The 18,314-nt window shown below is 35.2% G+C and overlaps 2 protein-coding genes across 2 annotated transcripts; one reads left to right on the plus strand and one right to left on the minus strand.

The window, feature by feature from the left end:
- Positions 1–11,209: 11,209 nt before the first annotated feature.
- On the plus strand, positions 11,210–12,379 carry LOC113358942. The gene has a single exon (XM_026602652.1). It carries the CDS (start codon positions 11,210–11,212, stop codon positions 12,377–12,379), a length of 1,170 nt encoding a protein of 389 aa, XP_026458437.1.
- Positions 12,380–16,578: 4,199 nt separating this feature from the next.
- LOC113360876 (bidirectional sugar transporter SWEET16-like) lies at positions 16,579–18,094 on the minus strand. The gene is made up of 5 exons (XM_026604311.1): positions 17,992–18,094; positions 17,669–17,879; positions 17,421–17,582; positions 17,182–17,301; positions 16,579–17,008 (listed from the first exon to the last, which is right to left on the minus strand). The coding sequence occupies exons 1-5, from the start codon at positions 18,066–18,068 to the stop codon at positions 16,643–16,645; spliced, it is 936 nt and encodes a 311-aa protein (XP_026460096.1). The 5' UTR covers positions 18,069–18,094; the 3' UTR covers positions 16,579–16,642.
- Positions 18,095–18,314: the final 220 nt, after the last annotated feature.

Below are 18,314 nucleotides of genomic sequence, written 5' to 3' on the forward strand. Positions count from 1 at the left end.
CTTCAAAGTGGACCCAGGCGAATGACCCTTGCACATGAAAAAGAATCCATGGATACGACTGACCACCCAAAAGGGCATATCGCCAGATGCTAAATCAGCGGTTTTAAAGCTCAACATTGTTGAAGGGTCCGGTAGTCTGGTCATTCCGGCCAAGGTCACTGCAATTAATTACACAAGAAATGCGTTCAACGATTTTGTTTATAATTTCACAACACCCGAGTTAATTCTGAGTTATTATTCAATTCATTTTAGTTTATGAGTTCACGGTACGAATTTCCTCGGTTCGTACACCCACCTATCGTTTCTCCGGCGCGGACAACCACCATCAATGGTCAGGAACAAAAGTTCTTATGGGGATCATACCCATTTCTCTCAGGGATCATTACCCGTTCCATTTTCGTTATCCGGCAGGAACAACCGCCATTGATTGTCAGGAAATACAAGTTCCTATTGGGGATCATTACCCATTTAAATCTCGGGGATCATTACCCGCCGTTAGCATGGGAAAATATTCCATCTAATGGTAAACATGAACTCATCATTTTAATAGTTATATTTTTTATAATTAAATTCTATAATGTTTTCATTCCATTTTTAAGATCATTCATATTATCAAACAACAATATATATAAGCACTCAACTTAATTCAAAACAGAATGAAGGGAGAAGACTTTAGTTTCAATAAAAGAAATCACAAAATAAAATAAAAGAAGAAGACACCATTTCCAATCAAAGAAATCACAAACAAATATTTAAAGGAGATGGGTTAGTAAACCTACCTTGATTATTGTTTATCATCTCATATATAAAACTTCAGTAAAACTCATAAATCATGCTAGGGAACAACATATTTCTTCCATCCATAAACCACTCCAATAATTGTTATCAAATGATCCACATAAGAAAATAGAAACTATGTATGAAGGAGTTTACTGCTCTAATGTATATAGAGAAACAAAGAAGAAGAAGGAGGAGAGAAATTTGGCTCTTTACTTATTCCTTCTATTTAACCAAATATATATATACTATCTAATTCCATATTTAATATCATCATTTAATTAATTCTATTTAATTTAATTATAACTTATATATTAAAGTGAACATTATTATTTCTCAAACTCACCCTAGTTTTCTATTCCAAAATGCTATTATAAATCTCACATTAAATACTCTTTATTGCATGCATAATTTAATGCTAACAACAAGAAGCTCCTAGTAAGATTGAAAGACTTTTTAATTTTCATTCCAATTAGTATTTATTAATTTTACCAAGCATTATCTCTATGAAGTGCACAAAAAGAATTCCATTAGACTCCATGCATTTTCTTGACGGATATCTACTCCCACTAGACTACAAGTGCATGCAATAATAATAGCTATTTCAAGTGTCTTGCTTAGTGTTTCGTAATTAGTATTAAGAATGAAACATTTTATTTTCCTTCTTCTTATTTTCTAAAACAAATCCAAATCCTTTCATTTGTTATTTCATAATAAATTCATTCCATACTATAATTTGTCATTATGTGCCTATTTAAATATCAAATCAAGCATTCCACCATAATTCTTTCGTCTATCTTTTCATGTCCCACAAATATAATATTATTCAATAATAAATATATTCTAACTATTTAATACCTTTTTATTCTATTAACAAAACATAAAAAGTCTAACATTATTTTTAAATGTCACAAGAAAGATTTTATGGGATAATTATTTGATTATAAATATGTGTATATTGGGCTTCTATATTCATCATATACCAAATGGGCCATAACTAGAAGCCTAAACCCGCACAGAAAAATACGGGGTATCACATTCTTACCTGCTTAAAAGACATTTTGTCCTCAAAATTTAGAACATGCTTACAATATCAAAATCATGTAAACAATAAAATTCACAAATCAATATCCATTTTAGCACCCAAGAAACTATCACACGAATTCCGATAAATCAAGAAGATCCATGTGCATAAAATTAAGCAAACAACAATAACAATCATAACAGACAATCATGCATAGCAATTCACACAACCTTCTTTTTTTTTATCATGGTCTCATTCAAGATCTAAAGCCTAGAGCTCTGATACCAACTTGTAACACCCCGAGTTCCGGACCAGGGTCAAACCCATATGGAGATCCGAACTCGAAGCGTTACGTGTCGGAAAGAGACTAATTTTTTTTATTTCTATAATTATTTCATTAAACATAATGATTTATTCTTATACATGAATTTAATTAATTATAAAAATACATTAACAACATTCTCAACAAAATATTAAAATCAAATTACACATCAAATTAAATGATATTAACAAAAACAACAAGGTCAACAATCCATCTAATTTTAAGTTTCACTTCCACCATTTAAGAAATCTACAAAAAATGTCAATTGGGGTGATTTGACGGATCAATTGGCATACTTTTTCATCCTCTAAAAATATTCAAACATCGCAATTAATTACACAAGAAATGCATTCAACGATTTTGTTTATAATTTCACAACACCCGAGTTGATTTTGAGCTATTATTCAATTCATTTTAGTTTATGAGTTCACGGTACGAATGCCTTTGGTTCGTACACCCACCTATCGTTTCTCCGGAAAGGACAACCGCCATCAATGGTCAGAAACAAAAGTTCCTATGGAGATCATACCCATTTTCTCTCAGGGTTAATTACCCTTTCCATTTTCGTTATCCGGCACGAACAGCCGCCATCTATGGTCAGGAAATACAAGTTCCTATTGGGGATCATTACCCATTTAAATCATGAGGATCATCACCCGCCGTTAGCATGGAACAATATTTAATTTAACGGTAAAACATGAACTCATCATTTTAATAGTTATATTTTTTATAATTAAATAATATAATCTATTGATTCCAGGTATAAGATCATTCATATTATCAAACAACAATATATAAAAGCACTCAACTTAATTCAAAACAGAATGAAGGGAGAAGACATTAGTTTCAATCAAAGAAATCACAAAATAAAATAAAAGAAAAAGACACCGTTTCCAATCAAAGAAATCACAAACAAATATTTAAAGGAGATGGGTTATAAACCTACCTTGATTATTGTTTATCATCTCATATATAAAACTTCAGTAAAACTCATAAATCATGCTAGGGAACAACATATTTCTTCCATCCATAAACCACTCCAAAAATTGTTATCAAATGATCCACATAAGAAAATAGAAACTATGTATGAAGGAGTTTATTGCTCTAATGTATATAGGGAAACAAAGAAGAAGAAGGAGGAGAGAAATTTGGCTCTTTACTTATTCCTTCTATCTAACCAAATATATATATACTATCTAAATCCATATTTAATATCATCATTTAATTAATGTTATTTAATTTAATTATAACTTATATATTATTAATAATAATAATTATTATTATTATTGGATAAAGAGTATTACATGAACTAGTTGGAAGCCTAACAAGCTAAGCTCCAACAACATACTACTACATTAATTGAACAGGTTGTTGTGCTAGCCTACCACCGAGCCTCATGGGCAACCTAGTCAAGGAAACCGAAGCGGATGGGGGGTGGGGTGGGGGGGTGAGATTGTGTCACGAGGGGGGAAAACTAACTCTACCTTCCATGTTAATTTCTGCAATATTACGCCATTTGGGGCTCGAACCTGGGACCTCATGGAACGCATGAAACTTTGGGAACGGGGATGACCAGCTGAGCTAGGTGCCCGTTTTAAAGTGAACATTATTATTTCTCAAACTCACCCTACGTTTTCTATTCCAAAATGCTATTATAAATCTCACATTAAATACTTTTTATTACATGCATAATTTAATGCTAACAAGAAGAAGCTTCTAGTAAGCTTGAAAGACTTTTTAATTTTCATTCCATGTAAATTAATTAACATATTAAAATAATAATAATTAGTATTCATTAATTTTGGAACGCATTATCTCTATAAAGTGCACAAAAAGAATCTCATTAGACTCCATGCATTTTCTTGACGGATATCTACTCCCACTAGACTACAAGTGCATGCAATAATAATAATAGCTATTTTAAATGTCTTGTTTAGTGTTTCGTAATTAGTATTAAGAATGAAACATTTTATTTTCCTTCTTATTATTTTCTAAAAAATCCAAATCCTTTCATTCGTTAATTTCATAATAAATTCATTCCATACTATAGTTTGTCATTATGTGCCTATTATGTTTTGGGACGATTTGTCTTCGTCGTTTTGGGGCGAGTTCTTCAAATTTTAGTGCCTGGTTCGTGACTTGATATTCCTGATTCAAAAACATCGACGATTTATCACGACATCGCGCATCCGTGTTCGTGTGGATCGACAATTTTATGGGAAAAATACTCATTTGGTTTAGGAGCATTTCTTATGGAAGAAGAATACAATCGGATTAAATGGTCGGAATATATTTCCGGATATACCATCATCTTTCCCTTATACATAAAGTTGTTTTGGATATCTTTGCGGTTTATCGCTCTTTCTCTTCGCGATCTACATGTAATTGATGTCCTTATTTGTATTAGGGTTTTGATTATCTCTTATTTTCATTTTTTTGTCATTCTTGTAAGCGAACATGTAATCATTGTTTTGATTTGAATGAATTGAAATATGTTGATTGTCCAAAAAAAAAATAATCAAGCATTCCACCATAATTCTTTCATCTATCTTTTCATGTCCCACAAATATATTATTATTCAATAATAAATATATTCTAACTATTTAATACCTTTTTATTCTGTTAACAAAACATAAAAAATCTAGCATTATTCTTAAATGTCATAATAAAGATTTACTTCGGTGCGAAAGGTGATCCTTGGTGATTCATTCTCAACAGACAAGGGTCATGCTTATCAATTCTCTCTTCAGAATTTTATCCATGTATGTGGATTACCTTCTACTTTGATGCAATTAAGAAACAAATCCCCCACCAGTTTTCTATGTCTGCAAGAGATTCTATTTTGTGGCAGTGCAATTGTGTTAAGCATGCACAAGACTATTTATTGGCTATACCCATTAGTGGGCTTAATCAGTGCCTTGGACCTAGAAAATTCAGAGCTGTGCTTTGCTATCGCCTCGGTATCCCGCTGTTTGTTGATAATGGCTTATGCCCAAGTTGCAACAAACCCATGGACATCTTTGGGGATATGCGCTTAATTGTGCTAAGGATGTAGGTCCTAAGTTTCGACATGATATTGTTCGTGATGTTGTCGCTGATATTTGTTACAAAGCTAGTGTGCCTGCGCGCAATGAAGTTCCTCTTGGTTTCCTGTCCGATGATGACAAAGCTTTGAAGCCTGCTGATATTCTCGTGCTAAACTGGGAGAATGAACAAGATGCTTGTATGGATGTCACAGGAGTATCACCCTTCACCGGCGAAGGTGTCAGATCTTTTGTCCCGGGAAAAGCTATATCTAGTGCTGTTTCACGTAAACACACTAAATACTTGGACAAGTGTATTTCACATGGTCATGGTTTGGGTGTGCTAGATTTTACTACTTTAGGGGAACTGGGCGAAGATACCGTGTGTTTTTTTAAGCGTCTGAAAAATTGTTTAGTTAGCAATGACGCTGGTAGTGGTTTTGGTAATTTTATTTTTCATAGATTAGGAGTTGCTATTCAAAGAGGTGTTGGAGCTCATCTTGTTGCTAGGTTACCAACCAAAAGCTTTGTTTAATCTTTATTAAAATAATATGGATTATAAATATGTGTATATTGGGCTTCTATATTCATCATATACCAAATGGGCCATAACTAGAAGCCTAAACCCGCACAGAAAAATACTGGGTATTACAAAAGGGACACAGGATTAGTAGCAATCCTCCATGCAATCTTAACAAGGAAAGAAATGCTATGACATTCTAAGTCCCAAATACCTAGCTAGACCACCAAGCTACAGAGGTTTGCAAACCTTATTATACTTGATAACATGAATTATATTCTTTCCATCTTGACTCTGCCAAAGAAAATTTCGTCTCAATTAATCCACCTTATTGATAATAAATTTAGGGCTTCACGGATCACAAAAGACAATAACATACTATTCGCATGCAAAGAAAAGACTTTTCTAGAGGAAAATCGGGCGATTAACTCAGTTCCAAATCGTTCTCATCTTCTCTCTCAACTGGATTTCTTTCATGTTCTAGTTATTAATCTAGTGTTCTCTTTACTTTATATCTGTTATTCTACCAGCTTTATCTAATTTAATCTGTTTATGGCTCTTCTATAGGTTGGTGGTGCGCTTGGACAAAGCTTGGAGAGTTAGAGTGGTTTTGCCTGACTCCACAATTCTCTTTCTTATAATCTTTGAAATCTTGATTACGTGAAGATCTCCCTTTATACTGTCAGATCATTCAATTTCTTTAATCCTTTGCTTCACTCATCGGTTTAATCTCCCTCACACGCTCATGGACACAATAAACCATGACAGCAGTCTTTCTATTAATAACACATGTGCTTTTCCCAGGATAACCTACAAGTGTAAAATATTTATCCCTCAAAACTTCGGCTTCCTTTTTTTATCATGTTTTATTCTTCATCTTTTTCTTCTCCAGCCTTTTATGTAGATTTCATTCATGTTATATCAGCAAAACAACTTTATTCTCATAAAAAACCAAAAGGGGAAGCAGTATCAACGTCTGATGGAAAGTTCTCTTCTTTCTAGCAGGCTGAGAGCCTTAAAACTCCCTGATATATCTGTAGAGGATCTCGTACAAGGTGTTGCTCAATGGAATTTTTGCTTCCTAGGAAAAGTTTATTCAGTAAAGGCTTTTACTGTAACTGAGCTGGACAAGGAGTTGAAGAAGTTATGGAGTAAAAGTAAAGATATTTTTATTAAAAAGGAAGATGAAGTTCTTTTATGGTCAAGTTTTACTCTCGAGATGAATATGACATAGTTCTCAAATTTAGGCCGTGGTTTATTAACGGCGACTTGTTTGTTCTTGAACATTGGAACCCTTCAATCCCCAAGATTGAAGTTGATCTCACTAAACAACTATTCTGGCTTCGATTTTACAACATGCAACCGAAATTTGCAACTCCTAATATTGTTAAAGGAATCGCTGCTGCAATGGGTGAGGTACGTGAACTAGATCCTCCTGACTGTATTGTACAGAAAGGAAAACTACAAAAAGAATTAGTACTTATAGATGTTAGAAACCCATTACGAAGGGGTTTCTGGATGAAGAATGCAGTCAATCATGAAGTCTGGTTACGTATTTCTTATGAAAAGCAACCTTTCAATTTGTGTTGAAGATGTTATACTATATATAATAAGGAGGAAGAATGCGAGCCTATAGCGAACTTCTTGTTACAGCAGCAAAGGGGTTATCTCTCTTCCAACTCTATTTTTGATCATCCTTCATGGGATAACCCAGATAACAGATCTGCCAGAGTGGTGCTTCCTCAGTTACAAGCTCAAGAAGATCATCATAATGAACAAATAGAGGGGGTAGACATGCATGCAGAAGAAAACCAGGACTTAAATGAGCTCCAACAGCAGCATGCAGCATTCAATGTGAGAAATGGAGAATCTTCTCATATGGGTATGAATCATTGTCAGAATCAAGAAGAACTGATGCAAATCGCTAACCAGGAGGAAAGCGCACCTATTTTGGATATACCTGTCACCAGCATCGAATGCAACACACAAGGTATGCTGCAAGTAGTTGTTAATAGAAGTAGAGAGAGAGAGGAAGACGTGGACAGAAAAGAAAATAGGGTAAGAATGGAGAAAGGACAGTCAGGTCATTTTTCGGATTCAGTTTCTACTCAGGAAAATCAAAATCGAGGGATTTTTTCTCCAATTTCTTCTCTTTATGATAATCTGAATAGAAATGTAGGAGGAGATTTGGGTATGCTAAAATCCTATTTAGCCATGAGTGAATTTGATGTTTCGGTAGAGGATTTTCATTCTCAAAATATAGATCCTGATGATATAGGAAACCCGAAACTGCTTAAAGAACCCCTTCAGGAATTAATTCATCATTTCGAGCTGAATCAATCAAGACAGTATGCTACTAGTTCAGTTGGAGAATCTTCAGAACATGCTCATATTACTCTGGATGATATTTTTCACTCGCCTAATTCATATCCCTCTTATCATAGAACAGTGTCTGAGCAAAATCACATTAGAGCTCTCCAAAGCAAAGATCCAAGTGCTTCCAACCAGGTAACAATTTTTCATTCTAATCTCAATCAAAAATTTCCAATTTCAGCAATTATTTTTCTTGTTGTCATAATTTACTGTTTTGATAATAGTCAAGTATCGAAGCTTTAATAATAGTCAAATCAACTTAAACATGAAACTGCTAGCTTGGAACACTCAGGGATTTGGGTCCAAAGATTCTAGAGATTACTTAGATGATATAATAAGAGAGCATAATCCGGATGTTATATTTTTATCTGAAACAAAAATCTCAGCTGATAGAGCAAAAATTTTAATACAAAGGTTTGGCTTCCCTAATTTCTGGTTTGTTAGCTCTATTGGGTTATCAGGTGGTTTGATTCTGTTATGGAAGGATGGGTTTCCTTGTGAAATTGTTAGCAGTGCAGACAATATGATTCATGTTTTAATTCAGTCTAATCCATCAAAAGAGGAATGGCTTCTGACTTGCATGTACAGCTCCACTAATGAGGATGTGAAAAAATTACAATGAGACTTCATTAAGGAGCTCAGTGATAATGTTTTTCAGCCTTGGGTCATATTTGGTGATCTAAATATTCATCTTCATAAAAAGGTCCATCAGGTTAGCAGTAGTTCGAGTGATAAGAGGGTAGTTAATCTAATAAACTCTGCAGGACTTATGGATCTGGGGTTTGTGGGACATAACTATACGTGGTTGAACAAGTCTAATGGAAGAGGATACAAAAGAGCCAGAATTGATTTGGCTTTGCATAATGCATTTTGGAAAATTCAATATCCTGATTCCAAGTTATACCATCTTCCATTTAGAGCTTCTGATCATTGTCCGATTCTCCTTCTTTCTGAAACAGAGGAACAAAAGACTCATAAATCTTGGAAATTCTATAAATATTGGTTGCGTGATAAAAATGCATGGAGGTAATAAATTCTGCTTGGCGCACGAGATCAATAAGGAGTAATTTTGGAGAGCGTATAAATAGTACACGTAAATCATTGGCTAAATGGAATAGGTAAGTTTTCGGACATATTGGTCGAAGAATTAAATGTCTGAAAGATCATCTTTCTCATATTCAATCTCTTCCTTACAGCGATATGAACAGTAATAAGATTCAGGAAATACTGGAAAACATCTCTCATGGGGAAAAGATTGAAGCTGAATTTTGGCAACAAAAATCGGGAGACAACTGGTTTCTAGACTCAGATAATAACACATCATAGTTTCACTCTAAAGCTAATAGAAGGCGCTCTAGAAAAAACATAACTGCCCTTAGAGATAATACGGGCAAATGGGTTCATCAAAGAAAGGATTTGGAGTCTTTACTTACTAATCATTTTTCTTCCATAACAACTTCTTCAAATCCAGTTTTCTCTTCCTCTTATTTCAATATTATCAAAACTATTATTACTCCCGCTGATAATGAGAGGCTATTGGCTATACCTACTAAGCAGTAAATCCATGACACCCTTAAAAGCATGACTCCTTGGAGTGCTCCGGGACCGGATGGGTTTACTGTTGGATTTTATTTATCCCAATGGTCAATAGTTGGTGATGATATTACTTCCTTAGTCCAACGATTTTTTTCTAGTAAACAAATGCCTGCTTATTTGAATCAAACTGTCATCTGCCTCCTACCTAAAAACAACCAACCCGGAACTCCAAGTGATTATAGACCAATTGGTCTCTGTAATTGTTCTTACAAAATAATCTCTAAACTAATAGTCCTTCGAATGAAACCTTTTATGGAGGGACTGATATATCCTTCTCAGGTGGCTTATGTTCCAAAGAGATTAATCAATGATAATATTATCTTAGCACATGAGCTTATTCATTCAATGAAAAAGTCTAAGAAAAAACTCCCTTTAATAGCTCTAAAATTAGATATGCCAAAAGCTTTCAACAGAGTGGAATGGTCTTTTATAGATAAAATGTTACTGAACTTGGGTTTCAGTGAAGAATGGAGAACTATCATTCAACAATGTATATCGACTACATCGATTTCCATTCGTCTTAATGGTAGTGTGTGCAATTTTTATACCCCTTCTAGAGGAATAAGACATGGAGATCCTCTATCTCCTTATATTTTCATTCTGTCAATGGATTATTTATCAAGGGTACTTCAAGATGCTCAGGATCGTAATTTAATTCAGGGTATCAAGACTTCTCAGAAAGCAACACCGATTAATCATTTGCTCTTCGCAGACGATTGCTTGTTATTCTTTCAAGCTTCAGACAAAGGTATCTCTTATATTTCTGATATTTTGAAAGAATTTGGTAATCTATCAGGACAACTTATAAATTATTCAAAGTCTTCAGTTTTCATTTGTGGTGATATTTCTCAGGAAGAAAAACTATCCATAACTACCAGATTAGGAGTTAAAAATCTATGTCCTTCAGATAAGTATCTGGGTCTACCAATTCTTTTTGGAAAATCGAAGGTTTCCTCCTTTCAATCCATCAAAGTTTCTTATAATAATAGATTCATTGGGTGGAACTCTAAAACTCTTAACCATGGTAAAATCTGTTCTAAATTCCATTGCAGCTCATTATATGAGTAATTTTAAAATACCAAAAACTACTTTGCAACAGTTAGATACCTTGCAAAGGAATTTTTAGTGGGGTCATAAGCAAAGTAAAGGCATCATGTTTATCTCTTGGGATTCTTTGTGTCGCAAAAGAGGATGGTGGTTTGGCTTTTCGAAATCTGGAACACTACAATATCTCTTTGCTGACTAAATTAGCTTGGCGGCTCTGCACAGAACCGGATAAGCAATGGGTTAAGAATTTGAAGCAAAAATATTCTCCTCATCGTGAATTCTTACATCTGCAGCAAAAGTTCCAAAACTCTTCTTGGATTTGGAAGGGAATAAAATTGGGTCTTGAATATGTTAAGAAATACTATAGATGGGATATAAGAGATGGTCAAAAGGCTTTAGTATGATATGATAGATGGGTTTTTGGGCTAAATGATCCTCCATACCCAAAAGATAATTATAGAGGACATCACCGAATTGTGCGGGTTTCTGATCTCATGCTACAAAATCCTAGGAGATGGAACTCTAACATGATAAAAGATGTCTTCCCAGAGAATATTGCCAACTTAATATTACAGATGAGATTAATTCAACATGGTGAAGATACATTAATATGGGAGCCAAATAGATCACGAGACTTTTCTGTCAAATATGCTTACAAGACAATTAACAATGAATTCTCTAATCGGGTTAGGCAGCAAAGTTCCATTTCCAAAGAAACTTGGAGAAATCTTTGGAGGACAAAAGTTCCGCATAAGATTAAATTGATCATTTGGAAATGTCTGAGGAATATTGTCCCAACTCTCACTAAAATTAGTCATTACAAGAGAGGAATTGACACGAAATGTCCATTCTGTAACAGTCAGGATGAAGACATCCAACATCTTCTTATTGACTATGAGTTTGCAAGGGCATTATGGCTCAGAATGAATGTTAATGTGGCTCATATTCAGCAACAAAATATTCATGTAGCGACCTGGATCTTAAGTTGGTTTCAAACTGCAAGTCAATCTAAACACACTCTGGTCTGGTTATATACTCTAATGTGTACTGCTTGGTACATTTGGAAAAGCAGATGCTCTAAGTTGTTCCAAGACAAAAGAGTTAGTTGTTGGTTTTCCTGTCATGAAATCAGAAGCCTAATACAGAACTGCATGGATAGCAATCAACAAAATCATCATATTTCAACTCAATTTCATATTAAAACTTGGGTTCCACCCAGAGATAACTGCCTCAAGCTTAATATAAATGCTTCATTTGATTATAATACAAAAGAAATTGGCGTTGGACTAATTCTCAGAGGTTCTGCAGGTTCAGCCAAAGGAATCAGGGGGAGGTACTTCAATGGAGGAATGAATGTTGAACAAGCTGAATGCATGGCCATGAAGGAGGCTATTTTGTGGGCCCACCATCTTAATCTTAACAACGTCACTTTGGAATCAGACTGTAGAAATCTAGTTAATGCCATCAGCAGTGTCAGCTCTACTGTCCAGTGGTTGAATAAGAGCTATGTAGAAGAAATAAGACATCTCCTATGTTCTGTTTTATCTTTTGGTGTGGTTTATGTAAATAGGTCAGCAAACAATGTAGCTCATGTTATAGCTAAAGAAGCAAGAGGTAAAAAAACTTCTTTTGATTTCGGTGAAACCATCCCAACTAATTTCGAAAAACTTGTAAGGGATGAAAAGAAGTTAATGTAGAAGTTATCTATGTATTAATAAAGTTGTTTGTTTGCATCAAAAAATAAAAGATAATAAATTTAGGGATATTCAAGGTACTCATCAGATAGTTTAAAGAAGAATCAAGTACGGATTTGATAGACCATCCCCACTTTGTAAAATTTAAAACCTGATTTTTTTCATCCGCTAAGATGGTTATTTAGAGAACCAAAGAATCAGTAAAATTTTCAAATTTCAATCCGCCCCATTGGATGTTAACACCCAAGTACTCTCCAGGTTGAGAACTATAGCTCATATGAAAATTTGCTGAAAAACACCGTCAAGGATTTGACAGAGGTAACAAGCTAGCCAGACCACAGAGAATACCATTGACATTGTGCAAAGTGGCTTCCAAGAAAATTAAACTATCATCCGCATAGAAATTAAACCAGAAATTTGTTGGTTAACGATCCCTTGATGAGTGCTAAGAACCTCTAAACAAGTAATAAATATATAAGGAGATAAAGGGTCATCTTGACGGTACCGCGAAAAGGATCAAAAGCAGGAGTTGGAGCCCCGTTAAAATGAACTTGGAAAGAAACACTTGAAACACACAGCTTCAACAGTCCAAGTAGAATTAAAACCCAAAGCCTCGGACACTTTGGAAATGAACTTTCATTCTAGTCGACTATAAACCTTTTGTAAAATCTATTTTCAGAGCCATCCAGGTCATAGCTAGACCCTATCTTATAACGAAAGGAATGGAAAATCTCATTTGAAATAAGGATCGAGTCAAAAACATACCGACCCTTAACAAACGCATTTTGATTATGGGAATTGGGAAACAAGTCTAGAAAGAAAAAGCTCAATCCTATTAGCCGGAATTTTGAAAATAAGGTCAAAAAATTCTTAATATGAGAATGATTTTTCAACTTAGGAATAAGAGTAATAAAAGATTCGATTATAACCAAGATTGAGAATACCCTTATCAAAAAGGTCATGAAAATTAGAAACAATAAATGGGCCACTGATGTCCCAGTAAGACTTGTAAAAAATCCCTTGAATCACTTAAGGGCCTGGGGCCTTCAACGGTCCTACCTGATCAATACTGTGGAGAATTTCATCCTCAGAAACTGCTCAAGTAGCCGATTATCCTCCAAAGAGAGAACTTTGAGAACCAACTGCTCCAAACCCCCATCGCGAAGACATCTATCTTTATTTGCTTTATTATCCAAAGAAGGATTGACAACAGAAATTTCTTGAGCTTGAAATAAATAAGCTCTAGCTTGGGTCACGTTCTTATGAATGTTACCAAAAACATTAGCATTCCATAATTTTGCCTAAATAGTAAACTTTTGATTCAGGCGGTTATAAGACAGGGTATATTATAGCCTACGCGACAACCCACATCCCTTTCTACCGACTTGTCAAGTTTAGATTAACGCTGAGAGAACTGGTCCTAGCTTGACTGATTGCCAGTTACCATCTTTTACAATATGATGACCATGTTTTGGGATCTGGGTCGCCTGTCACATTTTTGGTTGTAGGTTTCGTCTTTGGTGCCACCAGATGATAGAGTATTGATATGCTTGTTTGTTACTTGAGCATTGAGTTTAACAGATAAATACATCAAATTTTGATTAGTAATTAGGGTCTTGTTAACTTGTATACCCGTATATATGTTAAGGTTCATTAAAACAACTATTTTTTGCATTGGAAACAAAATTTGTTTGTTTTGTTGCATTGAATACAATGATTCTTTGTTTTGGGAAAAAGATTTGTTGTTTTTCATGGAAGAAAAACCAATTTCTAGTAGAATAAGACAAAAAAACACAATTTCCAATTAAATAAACGGTACGCGAGTTATCACTCCAAAGGTGTCACATCCATGCACAAAAACTTCACCAAAACAAAATGTTCACAAAAACCTCATTTAACATAAACTGTCTATATTACCCTTCTACTATTTAAATCACCCCAACAAAAACAAAAATCAACCCCACCTTTAAATTTTATTATATAATCACCATGAACCAACAACCCACCACCAGCAACACCACCACCGAGCAACCACCACCGCCCGCCGTCGCTGCCGCCACCGACCACCTTCGACGCCGCCGCCACCGACCACCACCGCGTCACCACCAGAAAAATGATGAAACCAAAAATTGGTTTCACCAAAATAAGATGAAACCAAATTTTGGTTTCATCATAAAAGAAAGGAGAAAGAAAAAGAAGAAAAAATGAAACACAATAAGATGAAACCTTCCACCATCGTCAACTGCACCGCCCCCATCGGCACCACAACCATAAGCACCACAACTACCACTACCATTACCTCCTTAACTAAGACTACTTTCAACAAAAAACAATCCACAATAAGATGAAACCTACCACAACCGTCAACTGCACCACCCCCATCGCTGGCACAACCACCAGCACCACAACCACCACTACCATTACCCCCTCAACTACAACCAGTTTCAACAAAAGATAATCCACCTGTATCCCACCATCAAAAATTGGCTTCACAAATATTAATATTCAACAAAATGAAAAAAATATGATGAAACCTAATTAGGTTTCATCAACTTCAGCCAATTCATTGCACTTTTAACAATCCAGACATATACCTCTTTAATTGTAACCCATACCAGTCCTTTATGCAACACCTGAAACTCAACTACAACTCTCATTGCATTAGCACCACCCTTACTCAGTTAATCCATTCTTTATCACTTCCATAACTTCAATTAAGGCCACCACTACCAACAGAACTTCTTCATCAATACCTAGAGTACCAGTACCAGATCCTGCTATACACATTCTCCCAATTCATACACACATATAATCAAAACCACCATTGTACATATAATTGAAACCACATATTATCATTTCACCAACATAACTTCAATGATGAAACCAAACACGCCGACTTCCAAGTCAGACCGAATAAACTAGACAAAAATCAGGTGAAACCAAAATTTGGTTTCATCATAAACTTAATTTTCATCATTAAAATCTTTGGTTTCATGACAGAAAATACGCAAGTTTATGATGAAACCAAATTTGGTTTCATCATTAGTTTACTGTTTTCACCAACCAAAACTGTCAGAATTTTATGAAACCAATTTTGGTTTCATCATAAATCTGTCATTTCCCAATACAATATTGATTTCGACTTTGAAGATGTATCATCATTTGCTGGTGATGAAAACATCATAAGGTGGTGGTGGTGATTGTAGAGGATTGAACGAGGAGGTGGAGGTGTTGTTGGGAGCGGATTTGCAAGTACTGGTGTTGATTGTAGATGAGGTGTTGTTGGTGGCCGATTTGAAGGTATTGGTGGTGGTTTTAGATGATAAAAGGAGGAGGTAGAAGTAGTGTTGGTGGTGGATCTGATGTACTGGTGAGAAAAACAAAAATAAGAGGAGGCGGTGTTGTTGATGGAAAATCAGTAGACGGAGAAGAAGAAGGTGATGATGGTGCTAAAGAAGGAGACGAAGGTGATGATGGTGTTAATGGAGGAGACGGAGGTTCTGTTGGTGGCGGATCTGGACACATCGGTTGGTTTGATGGTGGCGGAGCTACTGTTGGTGATAGATCTGAATAGAAATAGACGAAAAAGATACGAAGGTTTCGTGGAGGAGACGAAGGTGTTGCTTCTGGTGGTGATGGAGGTGTTGTTGGTGGTGGTGACGGAGGTGTTGCGGTGGTGTTCATGGAGAGATATTTGTTGCTGCTGGTGTTAATGGTGGTGGGGAGATGAAGACTGCAAAAATAGAAAAAAGAAAGGAGAGAAGAAGAAGAAGAAGAAGAAGAAGAAGAAGAAGAAGACAAGGTAAAAAGGGTATGTTTGACTTTTTTTAAAGTAATAAAAACTAAATTTACACATTATTATTTGACCTGGGGTTTTTGTGTCACTTTTTAATTAAACGATTTTCGTTTATTAAAAATAATATGGCTGGATTTTTTGTGCCACATGTTTGGTCCCCTTAGTTTTATTTGACTAGTTTTGTTAAACAAAATAACTCTTTATTAAACCTTAACATGTAATTATATTAATCTGGTAAATATTTTAAAGTTGAAAGTACAGGTTTATGCTTGAGGTAACTACTAGATATTGAAGTTCATGGGCCTAACTAACCTCGAAACCAACTTTCAAGAAGGACATTAACTGTAGGATCTTAAGTTTCCCAACATATAGACATGAGAGCAGGCGCACACGTTTTGGATTAAAGGGGGCCGAAGGCTCAGGGTGTTCCCAAGACCTCTTATTAATAGATTCGCAAATTGTAAAACTGACTACCTAGGTAGATGTTTGATGTTGTTAACAAGGTTCCGATTTTGATTCTCAACATCATCATCATCCTCGGTACTAAGTGGCAGAGAATCTACATTCGTAGAATGTAATTTAACAATTTTCTGCAAACTAAGTTGTCTTAACACAGTTGGTTTAGGTAGACTCCATATTTTGTTTAGGCTTCTTTCTTTCTTTATCTTCATGTCTTCGTTGTACTTGTCCATTTCAACGGTTCCATGAACCAAATGAGCTGCTCCTTCTTCTTCGAGTTTCTCCAACGGTAACTTCTTTGCCTTCGATTTGTTGTTGTATATGATATACATGATTAACTGAACTGATCCTAACACAAAACCAATCGCATTTGGCACCTACATACATGGATATTTATATTAGAATTAGTGCATTTCATATTTTGCAAAAACCAACTAAGTGTTGATATATATATATATATAGTTCGTGTGCGGACATTAATCCGGGGAAGTGAGTTCCCTGGAAATTCTAACGAAGTATTTACTGCGATGATATGTAGTTTATATCTTACCCCGATGAAGAAGTCCTTGATGAGTAATGAGTAAACTGACCAAATCCCACCATTGAGAAAAAGAAAAAACGTCAACATAAACGGCATGTACTCCACGCTCTTCGTCACTACCACATTTTTCTGTACATGAGAAGAGATATACCATTAGCTGAACCATCCGTTTATGAGATATATGAGAAGAGGAAACTCGATTAACCTAATAGAAGAGTAATTGCAACAACTGTATCCGCGGTACTTACCATGGCTCCTAATGGAGCACCATACATTCCTAAAGTTACTCCTGCACAAATGAATCCAACAATGGTAAGCCGTAGACTTCCATGTGTAGCAAGTAATGTAATTAGTACTACGGCCCCGTAAAACCCAACGTTCAAAATCCCCACCAACTTCAAATGTTTAATCTGCAGTAATAACCAAAACATATATTTAGAATCTCGGCCTTGCAGAAAAAGCAAAGATAAAATCATCAATCTACATAAGTACAAACCTTAGAGTCTCTAGGTGCGTAGATGATGAAAAGAGTAACGTAGATAACTTGAAGAACAGCACCAGCACCATTAACAGTGACAATAAGCATACCATCAGGTTTAAGAAGACCATAATATGTCCATAATGATGTACTTAACAGCGTGCAAATATACGGTATCCCTTTGAAATTCTCTGTTGCTTTCTTCTTCACTATACCTCTAAACGTTGTTCTGTTCATTCAACATCAAATCAAAATCAATGTAACTAATTACTGCAAAACAAAACCCAAGAAAACAAAGAACAGTTTTGAACTTCTGGGAACTATTTGAAGTATTTACTTACATTGGAGACAGGAAAACCAATATGGATATTATGTTACCAATTACACCTACAATGAAGCTTATGGAAAGAGCTGCCATTATTAAAGATGAGATTTTTAGCTGTATGGATATAAGTAGTAGTGTGGTAGTTGAAGATCATGTGGTGCATATTTATAGAGAGTGTAGAAAGAGACAGTGAGCTTCTTTTAGACATCATCTTTTTCCACCGCGTATAGTATATCTCACTCTATCCGCATAGCATGTATAGGATCAGTACTTGATTGGAACGTCCCTTTGTGGACTATTTTGTGTCATGATGGGTCCAGAGATCAGACAAGTTATTGA

The sequence above is a fragment of the Papaver somniferum genome, chromosome 3, assembly GCF_003573695.1.
Source record: "Papaver somniferum cultivar HN1 chromosome 3, ASM357369v1, whole genome shotgun sequence".
In the NCBI taxonomy this organism is placed as follows: domain Eukaryota; kingdom Viridiplantae; phylum Streptophyta; class Magnoliopsida; order Ranunculales; family Papaveraceae; genus Papaver; species Papaver somniferum.